The 22390-nt window shown below is 31.9% G+C and overlaps 1 protein-coding gene across 4 annotated transcripts; it reads right to left on the reverse strand.

The window, feature by feature from the left end:
- Window positions 1-5429: 5429 nt before the first annotated feature.
- Window positions 5430-20441, reverse strand: LOC140063647 (dnaJ homolog subfamily B member 6-like). 4 transcript variants are annotated; one of them, XM_072110080.1, is made up of 10 exons: window positions 20404-20441; window positions 17571-17648; window positions 16694-16803; window positions 14336-14371; window positions 13890-14021; window positions 12181-12271; window positions 11778-11828; window positions 8938-8976; window positions 8315-8428; window positions 5430-7700 (listed from the first exon to the last, which is right to left on the reverse strand). In XM_072110080.1, exons 2-10 carry the CDS (start codon window positions 17633-17635, stop codon window positions 7604-7606), a joined length of 735 nt encoding a protein of 244 aa, XP_071966181.1. In that variant the 5' UTR covers window positions 17636-17648; window positions 20404-20441; the 3' UTR covers window positions 5430-7603. The 4 variants fall into 4 exon arrangements, with proteins under 4 accessions (XP_071966181.1, XP_071966180.1, XP_071966183.1 ...); XM_072110079.1 differs by having other exon boundaries at window positions 20285-20411; XM_072110082.1 differs by lacking the exon at window positions 11778-11828 and having other exon boundaries at window positions 20285-20411.
- Between the last annotated feature and the right edge of the window lie 1949 nt (window positions 20442-22390).

Consider the following 22390-nt stretch of genomic DNA (forward strand, 5'->3'; position numbering starts at 1 on the left):
TTCAGATAGTAGAAATGTTATGGAAATTTCAGAAGAAACAACCGAGCTCAATCATGATGACAAAGATGAACCTGACAATGTACAAACCGTAATTGACGTGTTAGAAGACCTGTTAAATAAACCGTCTACACCTAGAGATACCTTAGGCTCGATTGAGTTGGAGGAGAAGGTTCAGTTGATAATGAAAGATGCCATCGACAGAGTGAAATCAGTCAACTGTGAAGACGTGTCTAACAAGATAAAGAAGGATAAAAGGAAAGTAAAACAACGGGAAAAGAAAAAAAATGACAAACCTGAACAAGAATTGACGACAGAAAAAACAAACAAAGCTAGCAAAGGAATGAGACCAATAACCGACTTTACCACTACTACTGCTGTTACCGGAGATCAAGAAGTCGAAAGCGCGAATGAAACATCTGCCGCAATTAGCAGACAGAACTTTGCTACAAGTAAACGAAAGAAGATTACGGTGAGCGGTGAGTCAAAAAATGCAGAAAAAAAATCTGACTCGGTTAGCTAAGGCATCTTGCAAAATTCTGTAATCAGCAATACCGTCTTAAGGTAATGCATTTTTGTTTTTAACTATAATAATAGAAAAAAAAATGAATAGACCTAAACTATCTAATGATCATCTACAGTTAGTTTCTCTTAACATTAGAGGTCTAAGAGATGGAGAAAAAAATAAGGAAATTTTGTCAATGGTCAAAAGACCAAAGGTCCGATATTATTTTATTACAAGAAACTCATTTTGATAAAAAAATCAATTCATATATTTGATGCAGCTTGGAAAGGTAGATCGTACCATAGTTATGGAACAACCAATAGTATATAGAGGAGTATCCATTTTATTTAAGAACGGTTTAGATGTAAAAGAAATCATTCATAAGTATTCTGACGAAGATGGAAGAATTATTATACTTGGTATAATATTACTTAAGAATAAACAAATAAATCTTATAAATGTATATGCACCAAATGACTATAAAGAGAGAGCAATTTTTTTAAAGAAGCTTGACAAGAAAATTGATAATCTTTGCAATGTTAAAGATGAGTATATAATAATGGGGGGTGACATGAATTGTGTTTTACAACATAATGCTGACCAAAGAAACAGCCGCCTGTATCTAAGCTATGACAAATCTCCTGCAATTTTAAAAAAATGTATTAATAAATCAAAGCTCTATGATATTTGGAGAATAAGTCATGAAACAAAAACCCAATTTACTTGGCGACGTAAAAATACATATAGAAGGTTAGATTACTGGCTGATATCTAGTGTATTATACAAACATGGTGATGTTATTGACACCGATATCAGACCTTCTGTTCTTTCAGACCATCAAGCTATTTTGTTGAAAATTATAAATAGTCATGAAAAAAAGGACCTGGAAATTGTAAATTCAATAATAGTTTTTTGGAGAATAAAGATTTTATACAAAGCATTTTAAATATTATTGAAAATATTTTAAAAAAAATGAAAACAAGCTTAATCCAAGTCTCTTATGGGAATACCTAAAAATGAAAACAAAGGAATTCTCGTGTAAATACGGAATAAATAAGAAAATGCAAAAAAATAGAAGAAAGAATACATTAATTAAAGAAGTGTATAAGTTAAACGATGAGCTTGATGGTGCTTATGATCAAAAGACAGAAAAGATATTAAATAACAAATTAAACGAGCTAAACCAAATTTATACATCTGAAGCAAAAGGAGCACAAATTAGGGCTCGAGTAGAATGGACTGAAAAAGGAGAAAGAAATACTAAGTTCTTTTTAGGTTTAGAAAAAAACAAGGCTAAGAAAAAACATATTACGTCAGTACTTAAACCTAATGGGAAAATTACTACAAACACCCAAGAAATTCTTAATGAGCAAGTTAGGTTTTTCAAAGAATTGTATAAAGAAACCCCTTCAAACCAGGAAAATATTAATAGTTATTTTGGTAGTACTAACATCAATACACTGTCATTTGAAGAAAAGCAAAAATGTGAAGGTATGTTAACAAATTATGAATGCAAGATGGCTCCTTTAAACATGAAGTTAAATAAAAGTCCTGGTACAGATGGGCTAACAGTCGAATTTTATCGCACATTCTGGGATTCCTTAGGAAATTTATTTTTTTTCTCTTTTGTGGGGCAACCCACTTTTATTGCAATGATAAACAGTATGGTGAAGGTTACAGTATATATGTCTATCTATCTATTTATCAATGAATATTTAAGTGATATTACACAGACAGAGGTTAAAAGATTATATAAAATATTTTGATATTGTGTTGAAATATAGATAAAACAAACATGTATACAGAGAAAATTTATATTACAGAGCTAAAATGATATAAAGATTGATATTCAGTATTAAAAAGAGATTTGATATAATATAAATATATATGATAAAATGGTATATTGCATTATAAGATTATGTTTTGTTTGAATACTTTTAAAAAATTGTATAGTTTTACATTTTGAACATAATATTGCTTTTATTATTTATATGATAAAATAACAAACTAATAAATATTGCAAAGCTAAACCCAAACCGAAGTATGGGGATACGCCCTCGTCGCTAGCCAGGTTTATTTTAATAGATCTAGTTTAAATCCTGGCTAGCACCAGTTGCGTCTCGGTCATCCCGGACTCGGGCGCCTCCTTTATTGTGTGATTCTGTTAACTTCAGTTTCTTGAATAAAAAACTGACATCTTCGCAACGTAAAGGTATTATTTCATTACTGTATAAAAAAGGTGAAAGAGAGAAACTTCATAATTGGAGACCTATTACTCTTTTGAATATTGATTATAAGATTATTGCACAAGTGTTAGCCAATAGGTGACATTCGGTCATTAGCTCCATAATTAATAATGATCAAAAGGGATATATCAAAGGCAGGTTCTCTGGTGAAAGCATAAGATTAATAGAAGATTTACTTAATTATAGTGACGTACATAAACAAGAAGGTGCTTTGATTTTTATAGATTTTGAAAAAACCTTTGATTCTGTAGGCAGATATTTTATGTTTAAAACTTTAGAAAAATTTGGTTTCGGTATTCAATTTATACAATGGATTAAAGTTATGTATAACGATACTGAAAGTTACATTGTAAATAATGGATGGATGTCAGAAGGTGTTTTAATGAATAGAGGAATCCGTCAAGGTTGTCCACTCTCAGCACTTTTATTTATTTTAGTAGTCGAAGTTATGGCAACAAATATAAGAAATAATCATTTCTGTAAAGGTATCAAATTGCCGTCAGTAACTAATGAAAATGTTAATGTAAAGATTGCACAATTAGCAGACGATACTGTGATTTTTGCCAAGAATGAAAAAGCCATACAAAGTTATTTTAACGAAATAGATTGTTTTTGTGAAATGTCAGGTCTGATGCTAAATAAATCCAAGACAAGGGGAATGTGGATTGGTTGTGATAAAGAGAAAAATAGTAACTATTGTAACATTACCTTTAATCAAGAACCTATTAAGTTTCTAGGTATTTACATTGGTTATGATAAGGATATTTGCAATACAAAAAATTGGTATGAGAAAATTGAAAATCTAAAAAAGATCCTTAAAACTTGGGAAAAAAGAAAAATATAATTCTTTGGGAAAATCACGGTAATTAAAACACTAGCGTTATTAAAACTTATTTATAATGCAAGTGTCACAGACTTGCCAAAATCTATTATTCCTGAAATAAACAAGATTTTATACAACTTTTTATGGAGTGGTAATAAAGAAAAAATTAAAAGAAATACTCTGATACAAAACATTGACAATGGTGGGATTAAAATGATAGACTTTATGATTGAATCTTTAAAGTTAGGCTGGGTAAAACGTTTAATAAGCCCGGATCCAGGAAAGTGGAAATGTATTCCATTTTACAATTTATATCCAATTGATTATACATTAGGCCTAAGTATGACGGAAGCAAACTTTGAGAGGCATAATGCACTCAAATATGTGAATACATTCTATATAAATATGCTTAAAGCCTGCATACGGTTTAATAATATTTATACTAAAAAACCTCAATGTATATGTGAAATAAAAATTCAGAGGTTATGGGAGAATATATATGTCATGCATAACAAAAAATCACTATTCTGTAAATCTTGGGTGAATTCAGGTATAAAAACAGTAGGAGATATTATGGTTAAGTCTAGATTTAAGCATATTAATGAAATAACTCCACTGTTGAAACGAAGGGAAAATGCATTTTTAAAATATATGGCACTAATTGACGCTATTCCGAGAAACTGGAAAGTTATAGTGGTTGAGAAACCCTATTGTTATATACATAAAGAAGTTGATACAATAGACAACAATGTTAATGTTACTTCAAATTATACAACTGTCAAACAATTCTATTCCACTTTTACCGATGTAGCATATAAAGCGTGCATACCAAAAGCACAAGATAAATGGGAAAACCAACTTCAAAATTGTTTTATTGACTGGAATCTATGTTGGAAAAACAAAGTTAAGAGTATGTTGCACATAAAAAGAGTGGCTTTCTTTAATTTTAAGTTGCTACATAAAATTTTACCAACTAGGTGTAAGCTAAAATTATGGAATTTGTCAAACAGTAATTATTGTGAATATTGTAATGAGGAGGTTGAAAATGAAAAGCATATGTTATTTACATGCAAACAAGTAAAACATTGCTGGGTAAAATGTTGCGCTATGCTGAAAACATGTTTTGCATTTACTCAGGAAGTTACATGGGAGAAAATTTTACTTGGAAAATATGATGTCAAACTAATGAAATATTTTCCATTTTAACTTTCTGTGTTTATAAAAGTAAAGTCAAACACAGACTAGGACTTGTTAAAAATGTCCATGGTTAATGTTCACTACGGAGTTAGAAGGTATAATCAATTGTGAGTTTTTAATAAATAAAGAAAAGGCAAAAAAAATGTGGTCAGATATGGACCGTAACAATTTAGCAAGGTATAAAATTAACGTTTATAAAATTGATATTTAGGTAAAGTAAAATATAACTTTTTTTTTTGATTGCCTGAAAGAGATAAAAAGAGTTATAAAATAAAGAATTCTGTGGTAAATTATACGTACATTGTTAAGGATTGAAAAACGTGTAAAGAGTGTATAACATAGAGGAAATTTTTTTTTTCTTCCTTATACTATTAGATATAAAATGCAATGGTAGGAGTGAGATATCAGATGTACTGAAAGTTACATAATGTCAATTATATTGTATTGTATCATTACATTACTCATGTGCAATGCATTGTAAACGAACATTTTATTGATGAAGAAATAAAAGTGGGTCGATCCTACATAAGACAAAAAAAAAATGGTACTTTTAAATAATTATTATTAGTCAATTCGTTTCCCATTTAAAATACACGTGTTTACTAAACAAAACTGTACACTTACTGATATTAATAATTGAAATAAACTGTGGATTACAAACTATACATCCAACATAAATTATTTATTATACATTTCGAAACAAACTCCAGTTTTTAATGGCCGCGTAAAAAGTAATAATAATATGCCTAATAATAATATTAATATTAAACAAAAGCAAACATAAATTATAGGTCTATTGTTGAGTACACCAACGCCTTACCACTAACAATTTTGCTACATATATTAAACCCTTCAAAAGTGGGTTGAAATAGTTTTATTAACATTATTCGAATGTACACGTGTATACTCCGATTTTGAAATTCAATAAAAACAAATCATAAAATTAAGGGTAATTAATTTAATTAATTTCACTTATGGCTACGTTTCACCCGTATTTTATTTTTGCCAGATTACAATGGCAGCATAAGAACAGCAAACTCAACATGACAAAGCTTTGTCTACGCTATCAAAAAGAATGTAAATGCCCTAATATGGTAGTGATATGACATCAATGTGTCCATTTGGACACATCACATTTTTTTGCCGCATAAACTACTGAACATAATAACATACAATTTAAACATAAATAATTCATTAAACATACAAATCACAATAAACAGCATTTTTTTAAATAAATATATTATTTTATATTTATAAATAAATGTTCTTTCTAGGTAAAATATAACGTAGTGTGAAAAAACATCAGGGATGGAAAATCTAATTTCAGTATAAAGGTCTGTCTACACTATCAAACTTTATATGACAAAAACATGTGCCCATGGACATGACAATGTCATATCACTAACATATTTGGGTACATAACACTTTGTAGATGGAGCTTAAGCAGCATTGGGAAGTCAAAAGAAAAACTGTGTGGTATAATCACTTCCACTAATGAGGTTATTTTTGCGATGTGTTTGTTTGTGCGTTTGTCTGTTAGCAGGATGATGTCAGATCTGTTGAATCTTTACCGATTTTATTATAGATAGATATGGTCATAGAAGACTCCGTTCAATTTTGGAAGAAATCCGGATCAGGATTCCAATTCAGGACCAGGACAGCCAAACTGTGACTTTTTGTGTTCACGTGTGTAAATTACACAATTTTTATATAACAATAAACATAATACATTCAAAATATTGACTTAACAGATCAATCACTTCATGGGCCATTTCGGAAAACCCAAATAAGTTGGATCATAAGTTCAAATACTATATATGACAATCCAATTTAAAGTGCCTAAAATTATAAATATATTAAACTATTTTTTAAAATGATAACACAACAGTTGCAAAACACTATCTTAACATTCAATTTAAAGATGAATAATTAAAAATAATTGTATCATTATGCAAACGTTTTTTTTTTTTTCACATGTAAAAGAACAATGTATACATATTAAGCAAGCACCTAACTATTCATCAAAACATTTTTGGTCAAATTATAAAAGTACTATCTAATTCGACTCTATTAGCACCTGGCCTTTACAAAACAAGACCTTACATTAATCATACACAGAAAAACATATTACAGCTATAAACACAACCCATTGGTATTGTAGCCAATGCAACCAACAACAGAAAATGAAACCCTTAAACCTCGTTTAAACGTTTTTTTAAGTAAAAGCAAGTTATGATATAATTTTCTAAACATAATATAATATGTACATACTGATCTGGGTGTGGTAGTAATTTGGTAAAATGTGTTCATTGTTCATTGTAAATAATGGTTTCGTTTTGGGATTGTAAAGGAGATGGTAATTTTATACAAAATATAATTTTGTGAATCCAGTATACACCATTCTGTTTATGGATTTATTGTTCGTCCTTTGTCTACCCATGGAGTAGTAAATAGTACTCCATGGTCTACCATCCCAAATACACCATTCTGTTTATGGATTTATTGTTAGTCCTTTGTCTACCCATGGAGTATTAAATAGTACTCCATGGTCTACCATCCCAAATCAAAACCTTTTTTATAATAGTAATAGTATATGTCATTAAAACTGGATTTATTTTAATAATTATTTTTCTCTGTAACATTTACTATTAATAAATTGATATTAGATCATCATTGTAGGCTTCTTAGATGTAAATTTCTCTTTAAATTGTTCATTTTTAATTCATTTTGAAATTCGAAATATATTTGATTTGATTATTATAACCATGCTTAAAGCCCAAATTTATATGCAAATATGTAAGACACATGTGTATTATACAAATGGGATGCAAATGATTAATATCCAAGTGCTTGTTGTTGACCATTGACAATTCTAGATTTCAAAACTCCATTTTCTTCAACTGTAATAGTTTCGTTACCATCTTGTATAACTCTGAATTAAAAGAGAATACAAAACTTAGATTGGTGAGAAAAAAAAAAATCTTCATTCACAGTGGTGAGTGATAAACTATAAAACCCATGTGGTAGATTGAGTCATTGGTCATCAATTTTTGGTGGGACTTTTAAACCAGATCCCTTACAGGGACCAAAGTTTCCATCATTTATTCATTCCATCATAAATAAACTGTATTTAATCAATTATCATAATTAAATAAAATTAGACTAGAGTTATACAATTTTAATTTAAGTAGTTGTTTTTTTTCTTCTAAAGATTATTGTTGACACCTAAATGTATCATTGCAATTTGTTAATTTCATATTAAAAAATGTGCATTATTTTCTCCAATTTCAAAAGTATAAATAATATTGACATTAGCTTTTTTTAATCCTGAATATTGCTATGCTCTGCTCAAATATTTTATATTTATTGAATGGCTAAAATATTTTCAATCTTTCTATTCTGTCGTTGAAATTGGCATCGTTGAATAGAACAGTCAATCTTTCAACTCATAAAATATTTTTCTCATTCAACCCACAAACATTCACTAGTGGGTATGGATAGTGACTGCTGTTAAACTGAAAAGCAGAAAAGAAAAATAAAGCATACTTTGTAGTTTTAATTCTTTTTCCATTAACTGTCTTTATTGATGTTGAAGATGACCTTCGAGATCCGCCACTACCCACATTTCCAAATGAAGATGTACTTGAGAATGCTGAAAAGCTATTTATGTAAAAAAAAAATCATTATGAAATGTCATTTTAAATATAAATTTTAGATAAATATTGTAAATGTATTTTAAAATAAAAATTTCAATTAAAATTTGATGGTACAAATTCATTGATTTCGTCTTAAAGTTAAACAGCAGGAGTTTAAAGTTAAAAGAACAGAAAGTAAATTCTACTGTAGAACATAAACCCCATACATTTATGTTTAGGTTTCTTGTAAATATAAATTACAGTATTTTTCACTTGGCACTTGGTTTGATGTAATGCAGTAATTTCTATTTTTTTTTACTCCGAGTGAATGTCTGTAATAGTTTGTGTCAATTAGATCAAGTTGCTATCTTTACATAGTGTGAATTAAAAGGAGCAGCTTGATCAGCATAATGTTTAAAGTTTATTTCAGCAGAAACTGGCCCTGAGCCTAACAATAATACATTTACACTTTACAGCAAACAAATCTGTTGTATTAGGTCTCTCCTTATTATTATATAATCAAATAAAACATACCTTGAACCCATTCCTTGATTGTGAAATGAGCTGTCAAAACTAATGAAGCATGCAAAATAAGATGAGTTAGTAACATTATTACAAAGCCATACAAAATCAGGACACAATTTGGGAGCTTCTTTCAATTTGCGACGACCAAGAAACAAGTTCAAGTTAATTCATTGTTCGCATGTGAGGAAGTTGGGAGGTGGTTCATCACACTCTATTCAGTTTGTTAATTTTTAGATCCATTGAAGGCATACAGGTGTCAATCAGCAGTTCTTAGATCGTCGCAAATCAAAATCTCACTACTAAATATAAATCTCCAACAGGGTTCAAATACATTTTCCAGCTATTGTTGTTTAACTTCTTGGAAGGAAAAATCCTTTTCTAACTAAAATTGGAAAATTGCCAAAAAACAAGGTATTGGAAAAAACAAGAACTATAGTAAAAAGTGTTTTGGAAATCAAATCTAGAACAGGTTATTATACAGGTGTTGTGTCAAGAATTGAATGTTACCTTTTCCCTTAATAACTAAATTATTCTAAGTTCTTTTCTAGGATTTTCTGAATGCATTGAACCCTGTGAAAAACTAATCACATTATAAACTAATTTTATAACAATTGTACTTTATTATTTTCTTTTGAAAATTAAAGTACAACATTCATTAACTGACAAGTGTTCTTAAAATGAAGAAACAAACGTTACAGGGATGTGTTAGTAATAATTGAAGGGGATGGGTCAGGATATGTTAAAGCAATCATGTATAAAAAGTTTCTTTCAGACCATCTTTCGCAATTTTAAAATTCTAATTACAAGAAGTAGTTTTCTTTCTACAGTATATTCAGGCCACAGTAGTAAAATTAAGTATATTTTTTGTGTGAATTTGTGTTTAATTAAAAAAAAAATCCTAATAATATAAAACATACTGTACAAGCATCGACAAGTTCCTCTGTACAATATTAAATACCCTATATAATAACTTTTAAAGGATTAAAAAACAGAAACCCTCACAAAAAAACATATTTTTTTAGTATGTTATATGTAATTAATGTATTGTAAAGATAATGTAAATCTAAATAACTTAATTTTACTTAATTAACAATTTTTTTTACAATTCATTCTCATAAAGTATAAAAGCATTATCTTTTTGATTTGTCAAATTCATATTGAGAGGTTAAATTGTGTTTTAAAGAGTGTAAAAATAGTTTTTATTTGTCAGTTTTTGAAAATAAAATACTATTATTAAGCACATAACAGTAATAGTAATTGAAGACGTGTGTCTAGAAAACTTAGATCTAGAAAACTCAGATCTCAGATATATCTGAGTTTTCTAGATCTAGAAAACTCAGATATCAATATCTGACTTTTGTAGTTCCAAAATGGAACTAGAAAACTCAGATCATCAAATGATTGATTGATAGGTCATTTGGATCATTCCATTATTAATCAGAATTTGTTACCGTTAAAATGTAGGCTTAAAAATCAGGTATGTACGAGTTGGTGTGAGTACGAGTTGATTGAGGTATGAGTTAGACAAGTTGGGAATAGGTACGAGTTTTTTCCAGATCTAGAAAACTAAGATATATCTGAATTTTCTAGATCTAGAAAACTCAGATATATCTGAGATCTGAGTTTTGTAGATCTGAGTTTTCTAGACACACATTGAAGACGCATTCTATATCAACAAACAGATTTTAGACTTATCTCAAACTGAAATGCAGTCAATCAAATTTAAAGTGTGTAGGAGCACATATGCTGACCTAAATTAACCATCTAGTTCACACCCTATGTTCACATAGCCTACATAACATATTTCAGCTGTGTTTAATTGAAATCGCTTCACATTGACACATTTCATTTCTAATGAGCAAATTCTTTTCAGTTCCATGTGGACATAAGCCTACTGTACTGTACCTAAAAAAACACAATTATCATCATTTCCCAAGTGAACAACAAAACAAGTGAATAATAATTATTTTCAAGAATTGTTTCTAAAATTACCCTCCCATCTGGAACATGTATCCATATTGGCTATTGAAAAAATAAATTTGAAGGAAATGAGTATGGGAAGTACATTCAAATAATATGTTGGTATTAAATTGGTTAATTTGTGATTGTTCTACACACTGTGATTAATCTACTCTTCTATTCTAAGCCTGTTTGTTAAGGTAAATTTATTTGTGCAAATTGAAATAGTCAGCATACATGTATACATATAATCTTTCAAATCTTCATTGAGTTGAGTTTTTCACTTGGTAAGCAAAATTACCAGTATCAATAGTTTTTAATTAGATTAATTTTAATCAGAAAATTGCACAACAAATCAAAGCTCGGAAAATTAGTGCCATCTTCATGCACATCGAACAGCTCAGCAGACATGTAATCAAAATAGAAATCACTATTTGCTTTTGTAGTTAAAAATAGTAAATAAAAAGGGTAGCGCAAATTTGCCTAGTGGCAAGGCTTTAAACATAAACTAATTAGATGTTGATAATAGTGACTGATACCTTGTTAGAAAATGGATGGATAATTCTAAATGGGAAAGAGTTAGTTAACTAATACAACAGCACAGTGTACTACAGAGACTGTAGTTATCTAACATACATCATACTGACAAATACAACCTCACCTAGGTTAAAAAACACAATTTATACCCACTGTTATCAGTGTGGTACTAAAACAAATACATACTTCATATATAAATAAAATTTTCTTATATTATTTATTTATGAACATTTAACATGACAGGAAACAGATTATATTAGTATGTGTAATTTTCACTTCATTTTAAATTCACAAATTATCATGAGTGAACTCTATGTTTTGGTAGCTACACCCATGCAATCACTACAACATACCCTTTTTGAGGAATTGTTAACAAGCCCATATTTGGTGGCAAGAATGGGCCACTGAAAAGATAATCACATATTTCATTCAACTAAATATTACGGTTTCTGCTACTGCCACTGACCAATAGAAAAAAAAGGTGGGTCCCTTTAAAAAAATGTATCTCTCCCCATCATATCCCCTCTCCTCTACAATCCCATCTAGAAAGGTTATTTTGATTGATAGATTCACTTATTCTACATGAGGATAAAAAACACATGTTTTCTAGAAATATACCTGTAGTGATAACACATATTTGGCGAGTGCCAAAATAATGTTTAAAACAAGATTTTCTTTCAATTCATCACAACATACTTCATTTTACATAACATTTTTAATACTTAAATTTTCATGAATATCAAGCTGTTTACTTACCCGCCGAAACCACCAAAAGAACCAAACCCAGCCGAGGCAAAGCCATCTTGGAACATGCTTCCATGGGCTGGGTTCCTTGACCGAGACGATTCTAAAATAAAACCATGGCACATTTAATGTTATTCATCATATTCTTTATTATGGAACTCAAGTAATTAATTAAAGAACACAAGTAATCTTGAAAATGGGTGGCAACCAAACTATAAACAATGGGTGTCAACCAAACTATGAGTTTCAATCAAACGATGTGTGACAACCAAACTATGGGGGGTGTCTAGAAAACTCAGATCTAGAAAACTCATATATCAATCTGACTTTTCTAGTTCCAGAATGAAATTAGAAAACTCAGATCATCAAATGATTGGTTGGTAGGTCATTTGGATCATTCTATTATTAATCAGAAGGTAGGTCATTTGAAATACTAGACTATTATAAAAAATGGTTAGTAGGCATAGGCCTAACTAATATTGTAACATGTAGAAGCGGCCTACGGTTTAAATCATAAAGAAAATACAGTACACGTTACTGTTAAAATGTAGGCATAAAAATTAGGTATGTACGAGTTGGTATGGGTATGAGTTGGTTGAGGTACGAGTTAGCCAAAATGGGAATAGGTACTAGTTTTTTTTGGGTACGAGTTGACCACTTCTAGCCTAGGCCTACAATAGTAGGATACATCGGAAAAAGTAAGATATCTGAGTTTTCTAGATCTAGAAAACTCAGATATATCTGAGATCTGAGTTTTCTAAATCTGAGTTGTCTAGACACCCAACTATGGGTTTCAATCAAACGATGGGTGTCAACCAAACTATGGGTTTCAACCAAACGATGGCCGTGTCTACCAAATGGGTTTCAACCAAACGATGGGTGACAACCAAACTATAGGTTTAAATCAAACAATGGGTGTCAACAAGTGATTTGTAATAGCCGAAGGCTGGATAGCAATCTATAGTGTTATAGCAGTTCAAGAAGTGATTCTCCATAGAGAGGGAACCAACAAGATGGCTGCTGCAATCGACAAATCAGATATGCCCTACACACTTCTACGCCTGTGTTGAGCCTATCTGTGTGAAAACGATACGCAATGCGGCGCGTTAAGCGTATAAACGCAAACGCATTTTATATGATCCTTGTATTAAAAAAATGCTAGATTACCAAGAAATTATACATTCTATTGCGATTAACAATAAATATGTAATTTTATAAAAACTTCACTGTGCTTTGACAAGAATGTGTGTTATAATTTATGTGGTCTTAATGTATTATATTAGATTATTATTTTTTATATTAAATAATGTTTTTGAACACATTTACGGCCGCCATCTTGTTGGTTTTCCTTCACTTTTCAGTCTGGAGTACGCCCTCTAGTGTTCTTATTACATCTCTCTGGTGTCAACCAAACAATGGGTGACAACTAAGCTATGGGTTTCAATCAAATGATGGGTGACAACCAAACTGGGTTTCAATCAAACGATGGGTGTCAACTAAACTATGGGTGACAACCAAACGATGGGTGACAACCAAACGATGGGTGACAACCAAACTGGGTTTCAATAAAACAATGGGTGTCAACCAAACAATGGGTGTCAACCAAACAATGGGTGTCAACCAAACTATGAGTTTCAATCAAATGATGGGTGTCAACCAAACTATGGGTTTCAATCAAACGATGGGTGAAATCCAAGTTAGTTATGAAAGACAAAACATACCAAAAAAGGCTGAGAACGGGTCATCTGTTCCAAAAAATTCTCTGAAAATATCTTCTGGACTGCTGAACTGATATGCAAATCCTTGGTGATGTCCAAAGTCGTTAAAATTATTGAATTCATTGAAATCAAAATCTAAAAAAAGAGAGAGTGAGTCATTGTAATAGAAATTTTACATAAGTTGTTTTTACTCTTTTTTATTTTTAGTTAAGAATTATTTTACCAATATATTATTACAAAAGATGAAAGGTCTATAATAAGCTGCAGGATGTAATCATTCTTATGTAATAATGGTGCAATCACAGGCTATCAGGACCAAAGAAGGTGGGGTTAGGGTAATGATGTATCAAAAATAAACTACAGTATATTGGGAGGGTACATTAAACCGCTCTAGAGTGGGTTCTGGGTATTGCTTCTATACTATATATAAATAATAAAAGAAAGTATACCTCGTCCACCATTGTCATAAATTTCTCTTTTCTTTGCTGAAATACAAAAAAAAAAGCATATTGTGTATTAACTTATTATAATTTATGTGCTATTATGTTGATTTTTTAAGCTTTCTGCCAGCTACTATTTTATTGTGTATTGGCTATAACCCAACCCAGGTTTAGTTGTAGTTTACAGAAACAGCTGATGATATAGTGGTTATTGAAATTACCAACATTTTGAAAGGCATTAATAGATTATGTGGCCCACCTTGGTCACCCTTTGTAACATTGTATGGGGTAAATTATGCCAACAAATCTACAGAATAACAGGTAAATATTATTTTGATAACAGCTGTCAAATTAAACCTACTTAACCCTATATATATAAACATGATCCACCTGCTAGAGTGAAGATATTTTCTCACAATCAGTGCCAGAAAATGTTATCATTTTGATAGATGTCTTTAATAAATAACACTTAAATAAGTTAATCAGAGGATGGAACATATGTTATGAAATCCTAATAGTTAGGCCATGTTAATACCAATAGAGTTACATAGTTTTTAGCCTAATAAAACGCTAACAAATATTATGATTGTACAGTGTTTTAATGTATGACATGCCTTAAAATGCTGAACCCCACTGTTGGACAGACAAATGAGTGCAGTTTGGTGGCAGATGTCAACATGAAGTGGAGAAGTTTGTATAAGTTACTATTCAGTCCAGTAGGCTGGTTATTTTTTCCACATTTACATACATAAATGAAAGAAAGGGGTCGGGGGGGGGGGGGGTTGTGGTGGTAATGTTACAGGTTTTTATCAATACAGAATGTTTTTTTTTCAAACATGAAACATCCTGAAAGATAAAACTTTCATTGTGACAAAAAGTTTTGTGATTTGTGCCACTTAGCACTCACTGGCTAAACCCAGGGCCCCAGAGCTCGGGCTCTACAGCATGGGCAGTCCTAATTGCAACTATCCAGAATTGGAGGTCCCTTAGGAGTGCTAAACATTATATTGCTGTGCCCTCGTTTACAATTTAACCATCGGCACTGCTATCAAATTAGTCATAACTCCATCAATGTGAACACAGCCTTAAATGTATTTGCAAATGATTCAACAGTTTATGAAGAATGACATTTTAGGTTTTAAGATTTATAACTATTATGGGATGTATGTTATTGTTATCCTTTAATGTGAATGTTTGTTCTGAGATAACCTTCTATACAAACAAATCAATAAATTTACTTTTTTTTGCCAATCTAACCTATAATAATGTCCTTATAATTTAATCTTTGTAATAAATATGTGTGTTGCTTATTTCAAATTATCACTGATTTTTTAATTCAGTACATATATGTTTTGACATTCTAACAGTTTAGTCTATTGGCCAATCATTATTATTTTATTTTTGATTGATTAATATGTTGGGAGAAATTTGTTTGTACCATGTTACTACCTAAGCAAATAATTCATGGGAATGTTATTGTTTGTTCTGAGATAACCTACAAACAAATCAATAAATCACCCTTTTTTGATAATATATAATATTGTACTTATTATATCGCTTTATGCACAAAGCTACTAAGCTACAATTATTACCCCGGCCATTTTTGGATCAAACATGGAAAAATGCACCAATAAAGTTGCAGCCTGCTCTAATAATCAGTGCAAAACAAAAGAAAACGCAAGTCTTGCCTAAAAAAGATACAAGCAATGCGACAAGCTCAAACTCACATTGATCAGTAGTCCAACGTCCAATAAATGTACTGTTTTAACAAATTAATTAAAAAGTATGATACTCGCATTGTGTACCACATTTTAAGAGCTTTTCGTAAACAATATGTCTGATTACAAATTAAATTAAAACTGGTTTGAACAATAATATTTTTTTTTTCAATTTTTATTTCTTGAATCATATGAACCAAAGTCCAAAAAGTATATATCTTCTTATCTAACCTTTGTATTACATTTCCAGGAATGATAAGTCCATGGTATGCTGCATAAAGTTGTTTACAACATTGTTTACCATTATGTAATGTGAGGAGATGGCAATTTTGCAAGCATTTCACACATTTTTCCGCAACTTTTTGCAAATGATGATCTAAGCATTAAACACAAAGAATTGCAAATACCAACAGGGCTTAATATTGGGTCTAGGCCAAGAATAGCCTGGTACGTCTGTGGAGAGTTAATTTTTCTTATTTTGCTTTTGAGTACCATTTTACAAGTTAATAATTCTATAAAAGGTTAAAGGCATTTGTACCGAATGTTTCCCCCTATTTTTCTACATTTTTTTTTCATACATCTTTATTTTAGATACTGAACATAAATCATGTTGGCTAAATGTGTGCAGATCAGAGAAACAGTAATTTACCATCAGATAATACTTCATAAGCTGCTGACACTTCTTTGAATTTATTGTTAGCCTCTTCTTTGTTTGATGGATTCTTATCTGGATGCCATTTCAAGGCTAATTTACGATATCTGAAATGAAAAACCATATTTATCTTTATTTTTTTTCGCAGGAGCATGTAACCATTTACTTTAACAGATGCCGTCAACATTTTATTCATTTGCATAAATTTTCAGCGAACAGTTACGTTAATGTACTTGTTCGTTTTGATTTCACGCTTTGATGGGAAGTGTAGAACACAATCCATGTGTCACGCACACAAAATATGCCACTCATTTAAAATAAATCATGGAATACCTTGGGCCTAGCTAGGCATATTTAATCATGCATATTAGGTGATATATACTGTAGGATTGTGATGAACAATTCTTGTTTGGCTTTAAATTAAAAACATTAAACTTTAAATTTACCATTTGTTTTCTTAATTATATTGCAGAATTTTAATGATTCATTTCATGCTTTAATACCCTTCAGTTAAAGTTTTTCATTGACGCTATTTTTCAGAAATAAGGTTCTCGACACATAACTACGGTCTTCCATAATGCTTGCGCATGCGCAGATCAATTTGTTTACAAAGCGACCGGAGCTTGCACGTTGCATGTTGGGAAATAGTGTTTACATGCTCCTGCGAAAGCTCCCTAATATTTGTTTTGGATATTGTTCTATTATTAGATGAGAAATCATCATGAATGTTCATCAGGAAACTTCAGATAATTGGGCTTAATTACCTAAGGGTACTCGCATACAGTTTTTTTCAAATCTATTTCATCACAATTTGACAGCGACCAATGTTGCCGAATAAAAAATAGAACTTAAGATCTATGTGCATAGTACTTACGCTTTCTTGATATCATCTGCAGTTGCATCTCTACTAACGTCGAGAACTTGGTAATAGTCCGGCATTGTTTGACAGTATCTAAAGAAATAAATAATGCAAAATCAAATTTGTATTATTTTATCTTTTAATTATAGTGAAATATACATCATGTGTTCTTTAACACATGTTACCATTTTGTCATAGAAATTTGATTTATTTAAGCCGAATTTCCACTAGAGGAATTTGTTCGCGCGAATCGAAAGTGTCAGCTAATACGCATGCGTAGAGATGGATTTGGAAGATGGAAACATGAATATGCATGCGTATCAGCTGACGCTTTCGCGCGAACAAATTCGCCTAGTGAAAAATTGGCTTGATGTTTAGTAGTACTAAATTCAATATAAAAAAATAAAACAAAACATCATCCCATAGCTTAATCCAGGTCAAGCAGATACATTAAGGCATAAGTAGCAGGATAACAGGTAAATTTCTTTCGGGAAACAAAATAAACTTTTTGTGTATGCTTGTGATCATATGGCTTTTACTCACTAAATTTCGGTTTTGACCATTGTTTTTCACTGAGTCAAAAGCCATAGGCATAGACGGATATTTTATTTTAGGGTGCGTGTATTTTATTATTGACATCTCAGCATGGGTGCAGAATCGTAATTCCTAGTAGAATTTCATTACCAGTAGGCCTAGGTTGATTTTGCATCAAAATTAAATTTTAAAAGCAACAGATTTCAAAGAGTCACCAATATTATTATTAATTGCCAAGGCCTCCTAGGCCTAGTTAAGGGGACTGTAAAATTATAGATATGCCTACTTACTTAGTCTAGCTAGGTCTATCTATAATTAAGTACCATGAATGATTTGAAGGAATATAGAATAGGCATCTAGACTAGTAATTTGACTAGGCCTAGTCAAGTTTACGGTTCAACCTAGGCCTGTATTATTTACCTCCGCCAAGGAGGTATATGTAATCGGTAGCGTGTGTTTGTTTGTTTGTTACTTGGCCAAATTGAAAATTGGCCAAGTATGTTGATCTGTTTGTTTGTTTGTTTGTTTGTTTGTCATCACTCTAGCGCTCACAGTTTTGATTCGAATGACTCCAAATTAATACCATACATGTCACCTGGTGCAAGGACGACACCGCCCAATTTTGGTTAAAATCTGGACCACGGTTCCAATTCTGGGCCACTTTTAAAAATTATTTTCAGACCTGCTAGTGTTAAAAGATAGGACAGAATTATCAAAAGCCGGTGAGCAGTCTTAAATTAACAAGTAAACTTAAATTACATTTTCTCGAGAACTACTAGTCCAAAAAACTTCATTTTTGTACAAGAGGCAAGAGTTATAATTTGTGATTTGTAATTTTAATACTTAATTAGATTTAATGTAGAGGTTTTTTGATGCGAGTAGTTTACAAAATCTATTTCGTTTCAAATTCAACCGTGTGTTTTTCGCGTTGCTGTTCTATTGTTAGCCGACTGAAGCTATTGTTCGTTGAAAGGCTGGTTACATAACCTGTACACCTAACTCGTTTACACAGGATTGTAGTATAATTAGCTTAAATCACACAGCATAAGACATACACTTTTGGTGAAAATTGGGTCAATGTCAGGAGGCCAATTTTGATTTGGCCAAGTATCGCGCTATGCGCGAAGGCTAGTTTGTTTGTTAGCAGGATTACTCAAAAAGTAATTACAAGATCTTTACCAAAATGAATATACAGATAGATATGTGGTCAAGGACCATTCCATTAAATTTTGGGACCATTGTCCCAATTCTGGACCACTTTTTAGTATACTTTTCAGACCTGCTAGTGTTAAAAGATAGGACAGAATTTTTCAAAAGCCGGCGAACAGTCTTAAAGTAACAAGTATACTGACATTGCATTTTCTCGAGAACTACTTGTCCAAAAAACTTCATTTTTGTACAAGAGGCAAGAGTTATAATTCGTGATTTGTAATTTTAAAACATAATTTGATTTAATGTGCACGTTTTTTGATGCCAGTAGTTTAAAAAACCTATTTTCTTTTCAAATTCACTAGTTTGATTTTCGCGTTGCTGTTCTATTGTTAGTCAACTGAAGCTATTGTTAATTGACAGGCTTGTTACATAACCATTACACCAAACTCGCATAAACATGCCTATAGTGAAATTAGCCTAAATCACAAACAGCATTAAGACACACACAAATATATATATTTTTTTTTTTACCGGAGAAATCTTATGTAGGAGAATTTTACAGTAGGCGGAGGTATGCACTCTCGGAGTGGCTTTTGTATTTTATAATTTCGTGAATAAATAAAGATTTTGACTGATTGCCTAGGCCTAGTTACACTACTACTAGTTTTTACTAACTAGGAGATTAGGCCTACTACTACTACTCAGTACTAGAAAACAGGATTCAGGGAGCTAGATCTAGAACTCAATTCAACTACCGTAAATACATTATTTATTAGGCCTAGGCCCTCTAGTCGGACTACGAATAGCTATACCTATCTAGTATGCCCAGGCCCCATAGGCCACTCTACCCCGTCTACTACTAACTAGTACTCTAGGGCCCAATGCACACGGCGCACTCTACTTACACTCCTAAACAACTACTAACTAGCCACTTCAGGCCTAGAATCCTAGGCCTAGCTACTACTCTAGGTAGTAGGAGGCCTAAATAAACAAACACTGTGAAAAAGGATACGTGCAAAATTCACTGTAAAAATACTACTAACAAATCAAGTTATTTCGTAATTATAGGACAGTTTGTAGCTTGATTAATTCAGGCATAAGCTGGTATCATTTTTATGTACTTTAATGAACAGAATGTTCTAGAAAAATAATGTTTATTTACAGTTTTTGTTCTACCGTCACGGATGACTGGTGGCGCGGTTAATAAACTTTATTTTAAAAATGTAAACAATGTCGGTTTATTCCTGGCAGCTAGCAGCGGGTTTTCCCGAAAGTGGGTTCGGCAAAACTCGACAATTCTCGGAAAGAACTGTTTTGAAATTGTCATTTGTTTGTTTTTAATATTAATAAACAAGAAATATTTCTTACAAAAAACGCCGCTCGACATTTGAAAATTAATCATTGTTCTTTCTTCAGATATATTTATGATTAATTATTAAAAAGATGTCCTTTAATCGCAAAAATACATACTTGATCAAAGATAGATCAATCACATGCCCATTTAAAAATGGTCAATTTCAATGTGATGGGTGTGTGTGCATAGAGAATATCTCTATGGTGTGTGTGACCTCAACCTGTAGGCATGCAACTGAATATACCCTCTAGAGTATGGAACGCCTCCTCTGCCTTCAGTTCACATTTATCATGCAGTACACACCAATCGTCATGCAGTACACACCAATCGTCATGCAGTACACACCAATGGTCATGCAGTACACACCAATCGTCATGCAGTACACACCAATCGTCATGCAGTACACACCAAACAACATGCAGTACACACCAATCGTCATGCAGTACACACCAATCGTCATGCAGTACACACCAATCGTCATGCAGTACACACCAATGGTCATGCAGTACACACCAATCGTCGTTCACATTTATCATGCAGTACACACCAATCGTCATGCAGTACACACCAATCGTCTTGCAGTACACACCAAACATCATGCAGTACACACCAATTGTCATGCAGTACACACCAATCGCCATGCAGTACACACCAATCGTCATGCAGTCAAATATTGCGTAATTTATCGACAAAATCGAATATCACGTGAGTTTTATTAGACGGCTGTAAAACTAAGACTATTTAAACTTCTTTTATGGAATTCAATAATTGCTAATGGCCTCCTAGCCGCGCCTGTGTCTCACATAATAAATTATTGTATATATAAAAAACAGAGCATTCACAGAGATGTGTAGCGGTTAAAATAAGTACAGTATGTCAAACATAAAAGAAATCTTAGAGTCGATGGCCTAGTTTTACAGCCGTCTAATAAACGTCACGTGATATTCGACGATTGGTGTGTACTGCAAGCATGACGATTGGTGTGTACTGCATGACAATTGGTGTGTACTGCATGACCATTGGTGTGTACTGCATGATGTTTGGTGTGTACTGCATGACGATTGGTGTGTACTGCATGATGTTTGGTGTGTACTGCATGACGATTGGTGTGTACTGCATGACCATTGGTGTGTACTGCATGACGATTGGTGTGTACTGCATGACCATTGGTGTGTACTGCATGATAAATGTGAACGACGATTGGTGTGTACTGCATGGCCATTGGTGTGTACTGCATGACCATTGGTGTGTACTGCATGACCATTGGTGTGTACTGCATGACGATTGGTGTGTACTGCATAGCAAATGTGAACTGAAGGCAGAGGAGGCGTTCCATACTAGAGACAACGTGGATTACTTCTGTTTTGTTCAAAATTGTAATCACCTGTAATCACCTGTAATCACCTGTCTTGTCGGGCTCGTAAGTAGACCATACATTTCTGTATGGTACATGTCATGCCCTCCCAATTTCATCAAGTCATCACTGCATGGTTTGTTTTTTTTTTGGTTTGTTTTTTTTTTCATTCGTTTCCTTGATTTAAATTCTTCTGCAATACACTTTATCCCATAAAAGTAAATTTGTTGTATTTTCTTTCAATGAATTTATCAAGTTTATTTTTAAAGGCGTTTACTGTGGTGGTGTTAACGGCTTCCTCTGGTAGACTATTCCATAGGTTAACAATTCTGTAAGAAAAATTGTACTTGCGGATATCCAGTTTAGGTCGTCGCTTATATATGGTGTATCTATGCCTTCTTAGGTTTCTCTCGTATGTTTTCATAGGGAAGAAGTTACGCA

The sequence above is a fragment of the Antedon mediterranea genome, chromosome 1 (genome assembly GCF_964355755.1).
Source record: "Antedon mediterranea chromosome 1, ecAntMedi1.1, whole genome shotgun sequence".
NCBI classification, from domain to species: domain Eukaryota; kingdom Metazoa; phylum Echinodermata; class Crinoidea; order Comatulida; family Antedonidae; genus Antedon; species Antedon mediterranea.

Coding starts and splice junctions, on each gene's coding strand:
- LOC140063647 (XM_072110080.1), bottom strand. CDS start 17,635: ATGCCGGACTATTACCAAGTTCTCGACGTTAGTAGAGATGCAACTGCA. Junction 14,372..16,693: donor TTATGAAGTATTATCTGATG/GTAAATTACTGT, acceptor TTTGTATTTCAG/CAAAGAAAAGAGAAATTTAT. Junction 8,977..11,777: donor TTAACAATTCCTCAAAAAGG/GTATGTTGTAGT, acceptor ATGCTTCATTAG/TTTTGACAGCTCATTTCACA.